General features: G+C 35.0%; 1 protein-coding gene across 7 annotated transcripts; it reads right to left on the reverse strand.

Moving 5' to 3' along the window:
* Nucleotides 1-334: 334 nt before the first annotated feature.
* LOC121410972 (acyl-CoA 6-desaturase-like) lies at nt 335-10,938 on the reverse strand. Of its 7 annotated transcripts, none has more exons than XM_041603387.1 (12): nt 10,261-10,938; nt 8,474-8,751; nt 8,058-8,204; nt 6,999-7,247; nt 6,562-6,621; nt 5,399-5,525; nt 5,015-5,088; nt 4,039-4,136; nt 3,710-3,809; nt 3,033-3,112; nt 2,310-2,435; nt 337-1,656 (listed from the first exon to the last, which is right to left on the reverse strand). In XM_041603387.1, exons 2-12 carry the CDS (start codon nt 8,714-8,716, stop codon nt 1,587-1,589), a joined length of 1,374 nt encoding a protein of 457 aa, XP_041459321.1. In that variant the 5' UTR covers nt 8,717-8,751; nt 10,261-10,938; the 3' UTR covers nt 337-1,586. The 7 variants fall into 7 exon arrangements, with proteins under 7 accessions (XP_041459326.1, XP_041459321.1, XP_041459320.1 ...); XM_041603386.1 differs by having other exon boundaries at nt 8,474-8,755; XM_041603388.1 differs by having other exon boundaries at nt 8,474-8,790.
* Between the last annotated feature and the right edge of the window lie 2,092 nt (nt 10,939-13,030).

Below are 13,030 nucleotides of genomic sequence, written 5' to 3' on the forward strand. Positions count from 1 at the left end.
CTAACCACTTCTTTCAAGTCGAAGAACTAAACTTTGCTTTTCCCTTTGATGATTAACATATTTTTTTTAATCATTTATTCTTTTCCATTAAAAAACAACAAAATATGTACATTTGAAATACACATGTTTATACAAAAATAGATCAAATACATAGGCATAGTAAATTAATATTGTAAGTGATAGAAATAAATGGAAAATGGAACACCTGTAGAAAGCTTTTAAGAAAGCTTGTAAATGGCAGGAGTCCAAAAGTTCTTAGGTAACTTGAATGCATGCATGCGTACATGTTTATCTTAGAAAATGTATTTATTCACAGCATGGCAGTATACAAAGTCCATATATTAATTCAACAAACTTGGCAATAAACATTGTATTGCAAATAACGGGATGGAATCTAATCAAACAAACTCACTCATCTTTGTCAAACAAAAGAAAATAATTATAATGGTATCACAAGTCATGGAACTTTTTAAGGTCATGAATAATTCATTACATTCTAGAAAGTAATATTAGAAATAGCCTCAAATTTATTTGATGATTGTGTCCGCAATCAAAATATTTCACTTGAAACTCAGAAGTGTAAATAATCTCGATTTTTTTAATCGGAGATTGAAATCGGAACTCGAATCTCCAATTCGATACCTTAAATAAGACTCGAAACTCAATTTTTTTCGTTTGTAAATAAATGATTATAGGGCTGTGGAGTAAATATGGTGGGCTAACCGGCTTGGGGACCAAGGTCCCCAAAAGTTTCACATCCAAGAAAAAAATTAGAGAAAGCGAAGAGACGAAAAGTGAAGCAATGAAATAATATTTCATTTTCTGAATATTTTGTAAAAGTTTATCCCAAATCAATGATTAATTTTTATCATTACAATTTTTGAACATTAACTCCTGAAAAGCAATTTTAGTGACAGGCCTATACTTTTTTTACACCTAAATATCCTCTACACACCATCACACTGCATGCCTAATTTTTCTGCCACAAAACAAACAAAATCCTTGGCTTGCCACTCTTGCCAATTTATTGATACCTTGGTAAATAATATTCTTGAATATAAAAAATAGGTTTGTGTTAAGTGTAAACATAAAACAAAAAATACTGATACTACGTTATAACCTGGCATTATGTCGACAGCTATTAAGCCTATAAAATGAAAGATAATAAATGCCCAACAACACATATAGGCCGCATACTTTTCAAAAATTGTCTAATCTCTTCACTAAAGCAGTCATAATAGATATGCATTCTCAAAGAAATGGATAAAAAAAAGGGAAAATTATTAGAAAAGGGGAATTAGCAAAATGAAGAAAACATTATTCCTGATTTGTCATCGACAGCACATGAGGCTGTAAAAAACACAAACAAATTCTTATAAAAGTTACTGTGCTTTGTGATTGGCAATTTATATATTGAACAAACTTTGTTCCCCTTTGGATTTCAACTTGCTCATTATTCCGTCTTGTTTTCTTTAGAGAACAAATTAAAGAAGCCGCAATGCTTAATCGGCTTACGGGTCGACGCCATCGATTCGAAACAAACCAATGCCCCATGCAATGGCACGGCATTTCTGTATATCGGGATATCATCCTTCACTGAGTTGATCGTTCATATGGTACATGTCATACCATAAAAGTCCAGACTTTCGAAGGGACCTGTTCCATACAAAAAAATGAATGATATAATGTGTAAAATCGGAAAATTGAAATAAATTGCCTTGGTATCAAGCATCCTTAAGTCCTAGACTCTGTTATCGGCAATAGAACAAAATGGAACATTCGAAACCGGGCTTTGAGAAGACTCTTTGACTAAGTTATTTTATCATGTAATTGTTTTCCTTCCGCCTGTGTGTTTTTTAATGTTATTTGAATTCAGTTTTTGCTATTAAAACAAAAACACTGAAAATCCATGCAACATGCATGAGTAATCAATGAGTATATTTGATTAAAATAAATGAATGAATAAACTTTGATTTCATCTTGTTGACAGGAAAATGAGAATCCCTGCAGCATGTGAAGATTCTGAGGTCAATCACTTACGATAACTTTAAGGCGATTTTTATAACCATTGATGTATGCCCAGAAATTAAATATTGGAGATAAATCATGAACCTCCTCTCGTATCTTCCGATATTTTTTTTAATCTTACACGAGGGTCTTTTCGTCATCTAGCCTCAGAAATATTCGCAGGTTTTGCTTATAACATACATAGTTTCTTTTAAAAAGACAACCTCTAAAAATTTTGCCTTTTTTCAATTTTGTATATATACTTTAACTTGGGTAAAAACAAAAATATATATATATAGTACCTGAGAATGTCTATCATGGCTGCCCAGAATGGCTTCTTGATGTATGGAATGTCATGCTTTTTACAAAGGGATTCCACTTGTAATTGGATCTTTGAGAGATTATGTCTCGGCATCGTAGGGAATAAACTGGATTCGAAGGACAACAATAAATGTTTGTGTGTGCAACTATTATGATATATTGATAGACAAATCAAATATCATTATTATCAAACTTGGAACAAAATTAATGATAAAACTCGGCAATCATAATTATGTGGACTCATTATAAGATCTGTTTTCTTTTTTAAAGAAATAAAAAATCCAAGTATTGATAATCGCTCGGATAATCGTTGTGACAACACAAACTGAAGATTAAACATTATTGCAACCTTTGAGCGGGTACTTGAAATCAAAATTAATTTCATGACAAAAATCTTCGCTTTTTGATAATTGTATGTTATATTGATTAATCACAGTTTATTCTTCTTCTAGTTTAAGTGCTGCTTCAAGATGATGAAAATTGTGAACGTAAGTCTTTTGGAAGCCAAAATTATAGTTCAAGCCCATAGCCAAGCCGTATCATAGATGCCATAACATGACAAAGGAATATAGGTGTTTATCTGGCGCCATCTCTAGGTATGAACATTATAGTTTCAACTTGCGGACCACATAATAATTCATTTCATAATTTCTTCACAATCATGTTTCTACTCATTCCTTATAGTCATGATAAATGTTACTTACTGATGTTCAATTTGGAAGTTAAGATGGCCCGTGAACCAATCAATAAAAGGGGAAGAATCGAGGTTGCAAGTAGCATGCATCTGTGGGTGATGATATACATCGTAAAATAATAATTTTAAAATCTGGCAATCATTGGTATTGATGAAGTATCAATCGTAAAATCTGGAAATAATCTACATGAGAGAAGAATGATCAAAATGAGCTCAATAGGGAGGGGGTAATATTGCTGCCCTTTAGAAAACCAGTAACGAAAATTGCCCCTGCAAAATCTCCGGCAAACAAACTCCTAATTAAGGGCGCCATCTCCGCACTTAGATAACTTTAAAAGTTCCAAACCCCAAACATGCCGAGTTTTATTATTTTTTTTACTCATGTTCTTTTTCTCTTCCACTTTAATTGGCTTCTTTCTTATAATTTTGGCATCCTGGCTCTTTTATAAAATAATCATTATCATCATCATCATCGTCGTCGTCATCGTCATCATCATCATCATCTTCGTCATCGTCAACATGATCATAATCTACACCGTCGTCGTGTTTCTCTCCCTCTCTTTCTCTCTTCCCTTGTCTGTCTAATTCCTTCTGTATATCATTTGCTCTCCCTCACTATATCCAAAGACCCTGTTTTCTATCATTCAATAACAATATTCCATGTTCATTGACATATGCTTCAATTACCTGCAAAGGGACCCAATGTTTATCATGTTCATCGTGTTCTACTGCCATTGGAATGTGGTTTGATTGACTAACCCATATGAACCAAGTACTCTGAATAACCCTGGAGAAAAGAAAAAAGCCATGATATCGACATTCAGACATCAGAAAGAGATATAACAAAAGAATGAATTTAATTATTATCATTATCGTAGGGAAGCATCATGGCATTATCAGTTGGAACCGATTTGTTAAAACATGATCTCCGTACTAACTTTAACAGGCTGATATTTATAGCCACCATAATTATGAAATAATTTGTAATAATGTCAGACAAAACGTGAATAATATACCTGCTAAGATATAAGATGGTATATACTCCGATAATTCCAGTAATAGGTGTGAAGAGATACAAACAGCGAATGAAGTATAACACTATCAAGAAAAGCTCCTGCAGAGAAAGAAGGTACAATATTGATATTATTATTAATTGTATTTAGGAGCTACAGGGGCAGCCAGATTGTCCCTTTGCAATTTCAAATAACTAAGAAAAAATGAGGAAGACAATGGATAGAAAAAAATGAAAGTAAATGAATCAAAAGAGAGGCATTAATCGAAGAGCAATATACCCTATATCATTTCGATGAAAAAATACGTGACATTTTCATTGGCGGCGGAAGCCAAAAAAATTAGGGGGGGTCTTCCTGAATTTTTTGATGGACACATGTAAAAAAAATTGACAAACAAAAAGAAAGAAAAAAAAAAAAGGTCATCAACCTAAATTTTAGGGGGGGGGCAAAACACATTTTACGGGGGGTCCACCAGAATTTAGGGGGGACGCAGGAAACAAATTGACAAGCTTAAAAAAAAAAAAGGTTATCAACTAAAAATTTAGGGGGGATCGTCCCCCCCACATCAATATTTTTTTTGGGGGGGGGACCTGTCCTCCTCGCTTCCGTCGCCTATGTATAGGCGACTGCTCATTAGGTAATAATCAAATACCAAGACATTGGTTAATCTTCATCAAATATGATTTGGTTTAACACAATCATATTCTCCAAAAAATTGTACGTCTAAAATTTTGTTTTGTTATTTCTTATCATTGCACCATACAAAATAAAACAGATAATTATGAGTGTGTTAAATTAATGTTCAATACTAATGAACGTCAAGCATTATCAAATGAAAGGTGCAGCAAACAGATATTCACTACCCTAAAATAGCATTAAGTCCCAAACTCTCCAATGGGGAATGATGTGATCTGATCATTATCAGATTTGTATCCCTTCGTTGATGTGTAAGAAGGCCTGACAGTATTTAAAATCTTACCAGCCATTCTTTTCTTTTGAAGACGAACCGTAAAACCTCGTAGTAATAATATACAACCAGCAAAAGTGGCGACACTGTGAGATAAAGAGAAGGGGAACAATGTAAGAGAATACATATTTGCATTATTGTATCCTATAAGTTAACAGCCATAAAGTAAAAGATACATGTAAAAAATTCACTTCAATATATACAATGATTTAAGTTTTGAACTGATAAATTCAAATAAAAGAATAATCTCTGAATGATTTACGCTATTAATCTAACGTACTTTCTTTTGGCATGTTTAGCTTGTTTAAGGACACAGTGATTCATGTGAGTCAAGTCTTCGAAAGTTGCAATGTCATTTGAATTTCATGAAATTGTTATGAAGAATATTTGACTTACAAACAGTGAAGTACTGATGTTGATATTGATAAGGCATGAAACCTTTCTTTGACTTAGCCATCTCGATCGGTATGGTGTCGCCAACCAATAGAAAGATCTCCATTTTGATGTCGGGGTCCTTATCAATCTAGAATGAACAATATTTTTATCATATAACTTCATAAATGAAGGAAAATACTTTTTAAATATTTATTCTGAATTTCTCATTAAAGGACAAGCCCACCCCAACAAAAAGTTGATTTGAATAAAAAAAATCCAACTAGCATAACACTGAAAATTTCATCAAAGTAGGATGTTAAATAAGAAAGTTATGACATTTTAAAGTTTTGCTTAATTTCACAAAACAGTTATATGCACATCCTTTTGGGTATGCAAATGAGGAGACTGATGACGTCATTCACTCACTATTTCTTTGGTATTCTGTTATATGAAATACGGAATATTCTATTTTTCTCCTCATTGTCGAGTGAATCAACAAAATTCCTCCCTAAACATGTGGAATGATCATTAATTAATATGATTCAGTCAAGTAGGTCCTTACTGTCAGATCTATTAAAAAATGAAATATTGTATGATTCAAACAATGAGTGACTGAGTGACAGGCATCGACTGTCTCATTTGAGTTGTACATATCACTGTTTTGTGAAAAATAAGCAAAACTTTAAATGTCAGAACTTTCATATTTTACATCCGATTTTTGATGAAATTTTCAGCATTTTGCAAGTTTGATTTTTCTCTATTTATTCAAATCAACATTTTTCTGGGGTGGACTTGACCTTTAATGTACAATAAGTTAATTTGAGAATAATTATGGAATTTTTTAATAAAACACAGACAACACAGTTAAACAAAATATAAACTTTATTCAATTTCATCAAACATACTTAACAAAGAGTGTTTGCAAAAGAAGGCCCTTTGTCATGAACAACGACGAAATCAAAGGGGGGCTGAATTTTGGGTATATACCGAGGATAAGTCTATGGAGCACTGTTCCGGAAATTTGTGAACGAGCCCCAAAAAACGGAAATTTTGAATTTAATGATTAATATAAAAAAAAACTTGACGTGTATCAGCTGAAAATTATTACAAGAAATTTGATTAAACTTATGGTGCCGACAATGCCCGTTGATATATTTTTTTGTAGAAAGGGGGTCAGCTCTTACCACGTTTGGTTTCGAATGGTGCAAATAATGACGATACTTCCACCATGATGCCGAGACACCCTATGTGATGTAAAGATAAAGAAAAGATTATTTAAGAGAAGAAACGGTACAGAGAGAAACTGGGTGATGGAAAATTGGGAAGATTTCATATCGAAATTAGGAATACTGTTGTTATTCAAACGGCTAACAAATATAAATAAAAGATCACAATGTTATCATTTTACCATGTAACAGGTGTCTATGATAAACAACTTCACAGTTCCGAACCCCAAAGACCCGATTGTCCATTTATCCTAATTGCAGGGGTTCATACTCGAGATTGCAGACTGCGACTTGAAAGTATCGGGCTGGTCATTATGAGGCTGAATTTATAAAGACTCCCAAGACGAAAATTGTTTTGTTCCAATTCCATTCCATCAATAAATAATATGCCATACCTGAATTCCAGAAAACACGAACATCTGAGCCAAGAGATTGGCTTTGGTGGACTTGAAGACGGACAGGTGACCGAAGTCGTGGTTGAGCCACGATCCCTGAACCTGACCGGTCCCGATTAGCAAGGCTGCTAGTATCCAGGAAAGAACGGTTCCACCAAGGAATGAGACGACGAGATAGGCTGCTATCTCAAGGGCGATGATGTGTGAGAGTTGGAAGACATAGAACCAATAGTTTGGCTTGTAAAGACCCTGGTAGTAAATCGATTGAAAATAGGGTAAAAAAAGTAACGATACCGATTATGACTTCGCCATACTCGGGTAACATCAGGGGTGCAAGCAAAGTAGGGACACTTGCCCCAACCCCCTCCCCAAGTTCCACGATCAAGAAAGATTCTTTTTTAATGAGAGAAATAAGAAAAAACGAATGGGCGAGATCTAATTTTCTGAAAGTTATGTCAAAATCTCTCCAAAATTAATTTTCAATTTGAAATAGTGTAATTTACCACAAATTTTGCACCGTACGCCATGTTATGTCCTTTCAAAGTGTTTGACTCTTTACGCCACCATCAGTATCTTGAAAAGAGGACGGTAAGCAAGGGATAATTTTGTTTATTTTGTGGACAAAAATAGGTCCCCCATGTGGTATAAACATAATATTAATGTCACTAATTCCTTGAAAAACTACGGAGGCATATGACTGTACAAAAACGTGATTAAAAAAAATACAAACAAAATTAATCTATGATGGTATTTCGGTACGGTTCATGGAGAATTTCGAAAGATTGGAAAGTTATAGTTATACAACATTTTTTTTTTTGGGGGGGACTTTTTTTGAAAATGATAAACAGTGTCAAATAATTACAAGTATAATGTAAAGCGTTCAACAATCAGTCAGCATTAAAGAGGGAACCATTTATATGCTATTCTTGCCATCAGACAAACAAGAAAACAACAAGGTTAACAGCCAAAATGCAGTGTACGATTCAAAATTAATTTTCAAATACAACTATACGGTAGAGCACTATATACCCTACCTATATAGAGTTAATAGAATATTACCATTTCCTTGGTCAGGTTTCTAAGGTCTCTGAAATCTCGAGAAAGATCAGATATGTGCTCGTCATAGCCCTTGACCTTTCCTATTCGATACATGTTCAAATACTTGCTAACAAATTGCAGGTCTCGATGGAAGGCGCTAAAGGCATCCTGCAAGAAAAATATAAATCAAATATAAATCATATTTTCAAACTAGTTATTCCCGTAAGAAAAAATAGACAAATTCATGTACTAGTAGTTTTCATTGGACTGTTGGATATTATAGCTGTGAAATAGCTATACAGAACACGGAATAATGCATATATATGCAATAAGAAACGGAGATCAATAACCTTTTTAATGTAATATCTCTTCATGATAACCATTTCTCAGTGACACATGGTATTTTCCGATAAAAATGATAACTTAATAGAACCTACCGATGCGTCTTGTCCAGCATAGTGACTGATGATCGCCTTTCCGCCTGGATGTCTTTTCGACCATTCGGTGATGTCATAAACGTCACCTTCTATCACCAACCACTTGTCCTCTGGCAGGGCATGGGTTCGAATCTCATCCCATGTGAAGAATTTGGGTGTTGTCTCACAAGGTCCAGTGTATGTTAACGAATCAGATGGGTCTACCGATGCAGTCTTTGACCGAAGAACCATTGATGTACGCATGACGTATAATAGAAAACTTACGTTGCTACAGAGTACTAGCTGGTCATGAGAATGATTGGATATGATTTTAAAGCCTGTATAACAACAATTCATTGGTGAATAAATCCAAATTAGCACACGACGGACTCACACAGTCCGATTACTTTTAACTTTAACACATACCTTTGGCATTCAAACAAGCACATTATTGCAATTTTCTGCCTATTTAGATCGTCACGAAAAAGATAACACCCAGATAAGATACTCGTTTTGAAATAAAGAGCACGTACAAAGTAAGAACTGTCGTTCAAGAGGCAATTTCCGTTAATATCCCAGGCTTTATATCATGGTACTATCGAGATAGCTATCCAGAAATGGGTATGATATCCCCGATGATATCCATGGGTAGTGAACGCATATCATTGTGTTGCTTTAGCCTTACATTGTACAAGAGGGACGTACATATAGTTCCGGCTCACTTTTCGACTATGCAGTCTTGTAGCAGATCAGTATGGAATTATTCGAATCTAGGCTCCGGAAACATATATATTCACTAAGAGAGGTGTAATAATTTCATTCCACAATGTGACGATTCTATCCATGGAAAACCGTAAATGAAACGGTTTAATTGAAACGGAAAAGCACTGCAAATTTCACATTCCATCCATCACAAAACATACCCATTCTTACCTATTTAATTCAAGAAATACAGGCCATATACATGTACTCCCTCCTTTTTTCGGCGTTAATGATTGAACACATTCATAACAGACTCTTTTAATCGACAACCATCATAATGACCACAACCTTTGCAAAGTGTGGTTTCGAGTACTGTGTCAATATGGATTTTTATTTAGATATATTTGAATGAGGAATGATACTTTTCAAACTTGCAGCGTATAGTATTTATCAATATTGATCATTTACTTTGTTAATGGGTTTTATCATCACAAGTTCATTTCCCGCTCCATGTGGTACGTGGTGGTGGCCTAACAAATGTCGTTTCGACGCATAGCAACCATTGTGTCATGATAATGTGTCATTGTAATCACAGGGACTCTTGCTCTGTTCAAGAATAGTACACCTGCGCGCACATTGAGCGAGTTGAACTTGACAATGGGGATGAGAATGAGAAAATAGGAACATCGACGCCATGTGAACTTTGAACCCTATAGCAGCGATCTATCATCAGCTCATGAAAACATGATCGGACCACTATTCCGCCCTTCGAATTGCACGTTCAGGATGAGGGAAGAGGGCGCTAACGCAGCAAATATTGTAATGGGAGATGGAGAGCAAAACATGCCAAAAACAAAAAGACTGCAGACTCCAAAGAGGTATTTTCAAACTTGGCTCAGGCTACATCGAGCAATGAACTCGAAAATCACTTCTCAGAACCGCACACGTTCTGAATTTCATGGGGTATGAATAATTCAATCAGAATTCTTAACCCGAAGTCCATATGATTGCCTGGCTGTGAACATGATTTCATAGTATGTTATGCCGTATTTATTAAAAACATACGAAATACTAGGAATTTAACAAAATAATAATGAGGAACATACCAAAGTCCAAGAAAGTAGCGGCTTCAGATACTGCGCTGACGATGAGAATTATGCTAGCATGAGCTGCCGGATCGCGATTCGGCGGTAGCTGTTCATGGAATAGGTATCACAACACATCGAGTAGGTGATCAAGTCCCTCTGTTTGCAATCTCTGTCGGAGTTTGAAACTCTCATGCTCTCCAGACACTTAAAATTACAAGCAACCCTGCTCACTGTCCATTAATTATCTCAGAACAAGTCCCTAAATACCACTGATCTGTATACTAATAATACTCGTCGGGGACTAGTCTTGTGAAGAGATCAGTGCTACAACGGCGCTCCACTTTAAGACAGTTTTCAGCTGATGACCCTCGAATATCTAGTATCTTCATTCTTGCCACGAATGTTAAGGTCTCAACATCAACCAGCAAGGGAGATGGATGCTGCAACCCTTGACACATTGGTATTATTACAGTCAGTACACGCTTCTACCAGTTAGGTTTCATCCATCTTTAAAACGGTAGAATGCAGTGTCGTTCTGGCCTATTATACTCGATAATCGGCTTTTTGAGTGTGGACGTCGACATAAAAACAATACAAGACAGTTTGTATTCAATACAATGAGCAAGAGGAGGTGCGTCTGGTATAATACCCCAGTGCAACATCAGTAAATCCCCAGACAAAAGGTCTCATGTCAAAGAATACAAGTTAACTAAAACATTGGGTCTCGCTCCCAAGTCATATGCCTTTGTCAGCAGCTGGATAACAAATTGCTTGACTGTGCACGAAAAGTGGAAGCCTCTTTAAGTGCATAAAAAAATATCATTGCAAAACGGTTTCAACAAAAAAAATAAGATTGTGAAATTCGATGGATGACTCCTCAATATAATATATGGACAAGTTTTTATTATTGTAAAAAAGTTATATGAAATTTCATATTTTCATTTACATTCTCAAGTATGGATCCATTTTGTGACAAAAATTATTTGATAATAAGTGCGAGCAAGTTACAGGACATACATTTTAAGATTTCTTGTAACAAAATGTTATGGGACTGGGAGTGTACGATGAGGCTAAAGTGAGTAATTAAAAAAAGTATAAGGTGTGATTTCATTTCGCAGTCTAATGGTAACAAAAAGAAAAGTTAAATATTTTAGTAGTATACTAAACAAACCAGTCAGATCAAAGTTTAATGATGCCTTAATATACCCTTTTCTCATGAACAGAGAAGAAATACGGGAAGGGGGTAAATAGAACAAGAGGATTGTGAGCATGGATGTAATAAATAGATTGATGTAGTAGTAAATAAACGAGGAAGAGATGGAGAGCTTTAGGATTGAGACAATAGAGAGAAAGAGGAGAAATTGGAAAAAGGACAGAGAATGAGAGAGGAAGATATGAAAAAGATGATATAAGAAAGAAAATTTGCTATCAATGGGAATGAAGGAAAAATGTGAAATGTCAAAACCACAATACACAATACATCAAATTTAGCATTATCAAGTGATAACTGTCTTCCAACAGGGAGGGCACATGTAGGAATCAATCAAGCAGGGTATCTTTGGAACTGTTCTAACACAAGATAATAATAGACGGTGTTGGACTGCTTTGGCGGTACCAAGAGTGGGTAATACTAATGTCTGTACAAAATGAAATGTACTATTTGTTTCATAAAATAATTACAAAGGATCCATGTGTTATTCAAAACCCCCTCATATGAAACCTGGCCAGGAACCTGTCGCAGAAAGAGTTGTGATAAGACACAATTTAAAAAAAATCGAATGCAACTTGATTTTCACCCAATAATACATGCATATCATGGGCTTGCGCTTGATTTTTTTTTGCTGCATTTAAATGCAACTCTTTATGCAACATGCCCAGACACAATACTTGCAATTCAAGACATAGCTTTATCACTTCATTGCTGCAGGCATTATCGTTTCAGGTTCTAACTTGTAAATGGCCCTGTCACTTATTGCTGTCTAGTCATACAATCTGAGTACCAGTAAGAAATGGCTACATTGATTTGACTCTTTAACCTCTCTTGCATGTTTACAGATATATCTAGACATCAACGTAACAATGACTTCCTATCTACTATTGATTGCATACAAAACTAAATTTGCAGGCATCAAACACCATCTGGTGAAAAAAAAAGGTTAGATTGAGGCATCACTAGATGGCAATATGTGACAGGACCCTACATCAATATAGCAGTTTGATATGAATGTAATAAAAACAAGGACACAATAGACATACAGGCATTACAGTTTTGGCATAGCAAAGTCTATTTATCAACTCGCCAAAAATATCAGACATCTTTTCCTTGCTTCGTACACATGGCAAAATCATTTGTACTCACAGGGTTTAATATTTACAATACATGTACTCCACAAATGTTTTAAGATAATTGAACACTGCTCTGCCATATGTACCAGCAGTATTTCATTTCTTATTAGTGCTGATGGATAAGACAAGCTTTCTCCACGAGGGATTAAATGAGCTGTTCAATATTAATCTGTTTGATGGTAAATCAAATAATTTAAGTCAAATTATTCCCCCAAAGATTAATGGTAGCCTATCATGAAACATGCACACAAGACGAAAAAGAACGCAGGCTAGTTTCATAAAAATTATTGACATGGTGGCTGGTAAAAAATTCAGTAACAGCTCATATGTACGAGCCAAGCAAGTAGACCAAGTCTTGAGGGTTTCGAAACAATGCACTACATTTAAAGATAGGAAATGGTAGGAATTATTCCTTGAAATGCAGTGTGCATAGCCAAAGCCA

This window comes from Lytechinus variegatus, chromosome 3 (assembly GCF_018143015.1).
Source record: "Lytechinus variegatus isolate NC3 chromosome 3, Lvar_3.0, whole genome shotgun sequence".
Taxonomy (NCBI): Eukaryota; Metazoa; Echinodermata; class Echinoidea; order Temnopleuroida; family Toxopneustidae; genus Lytechinus; species Lytechinus variegatus.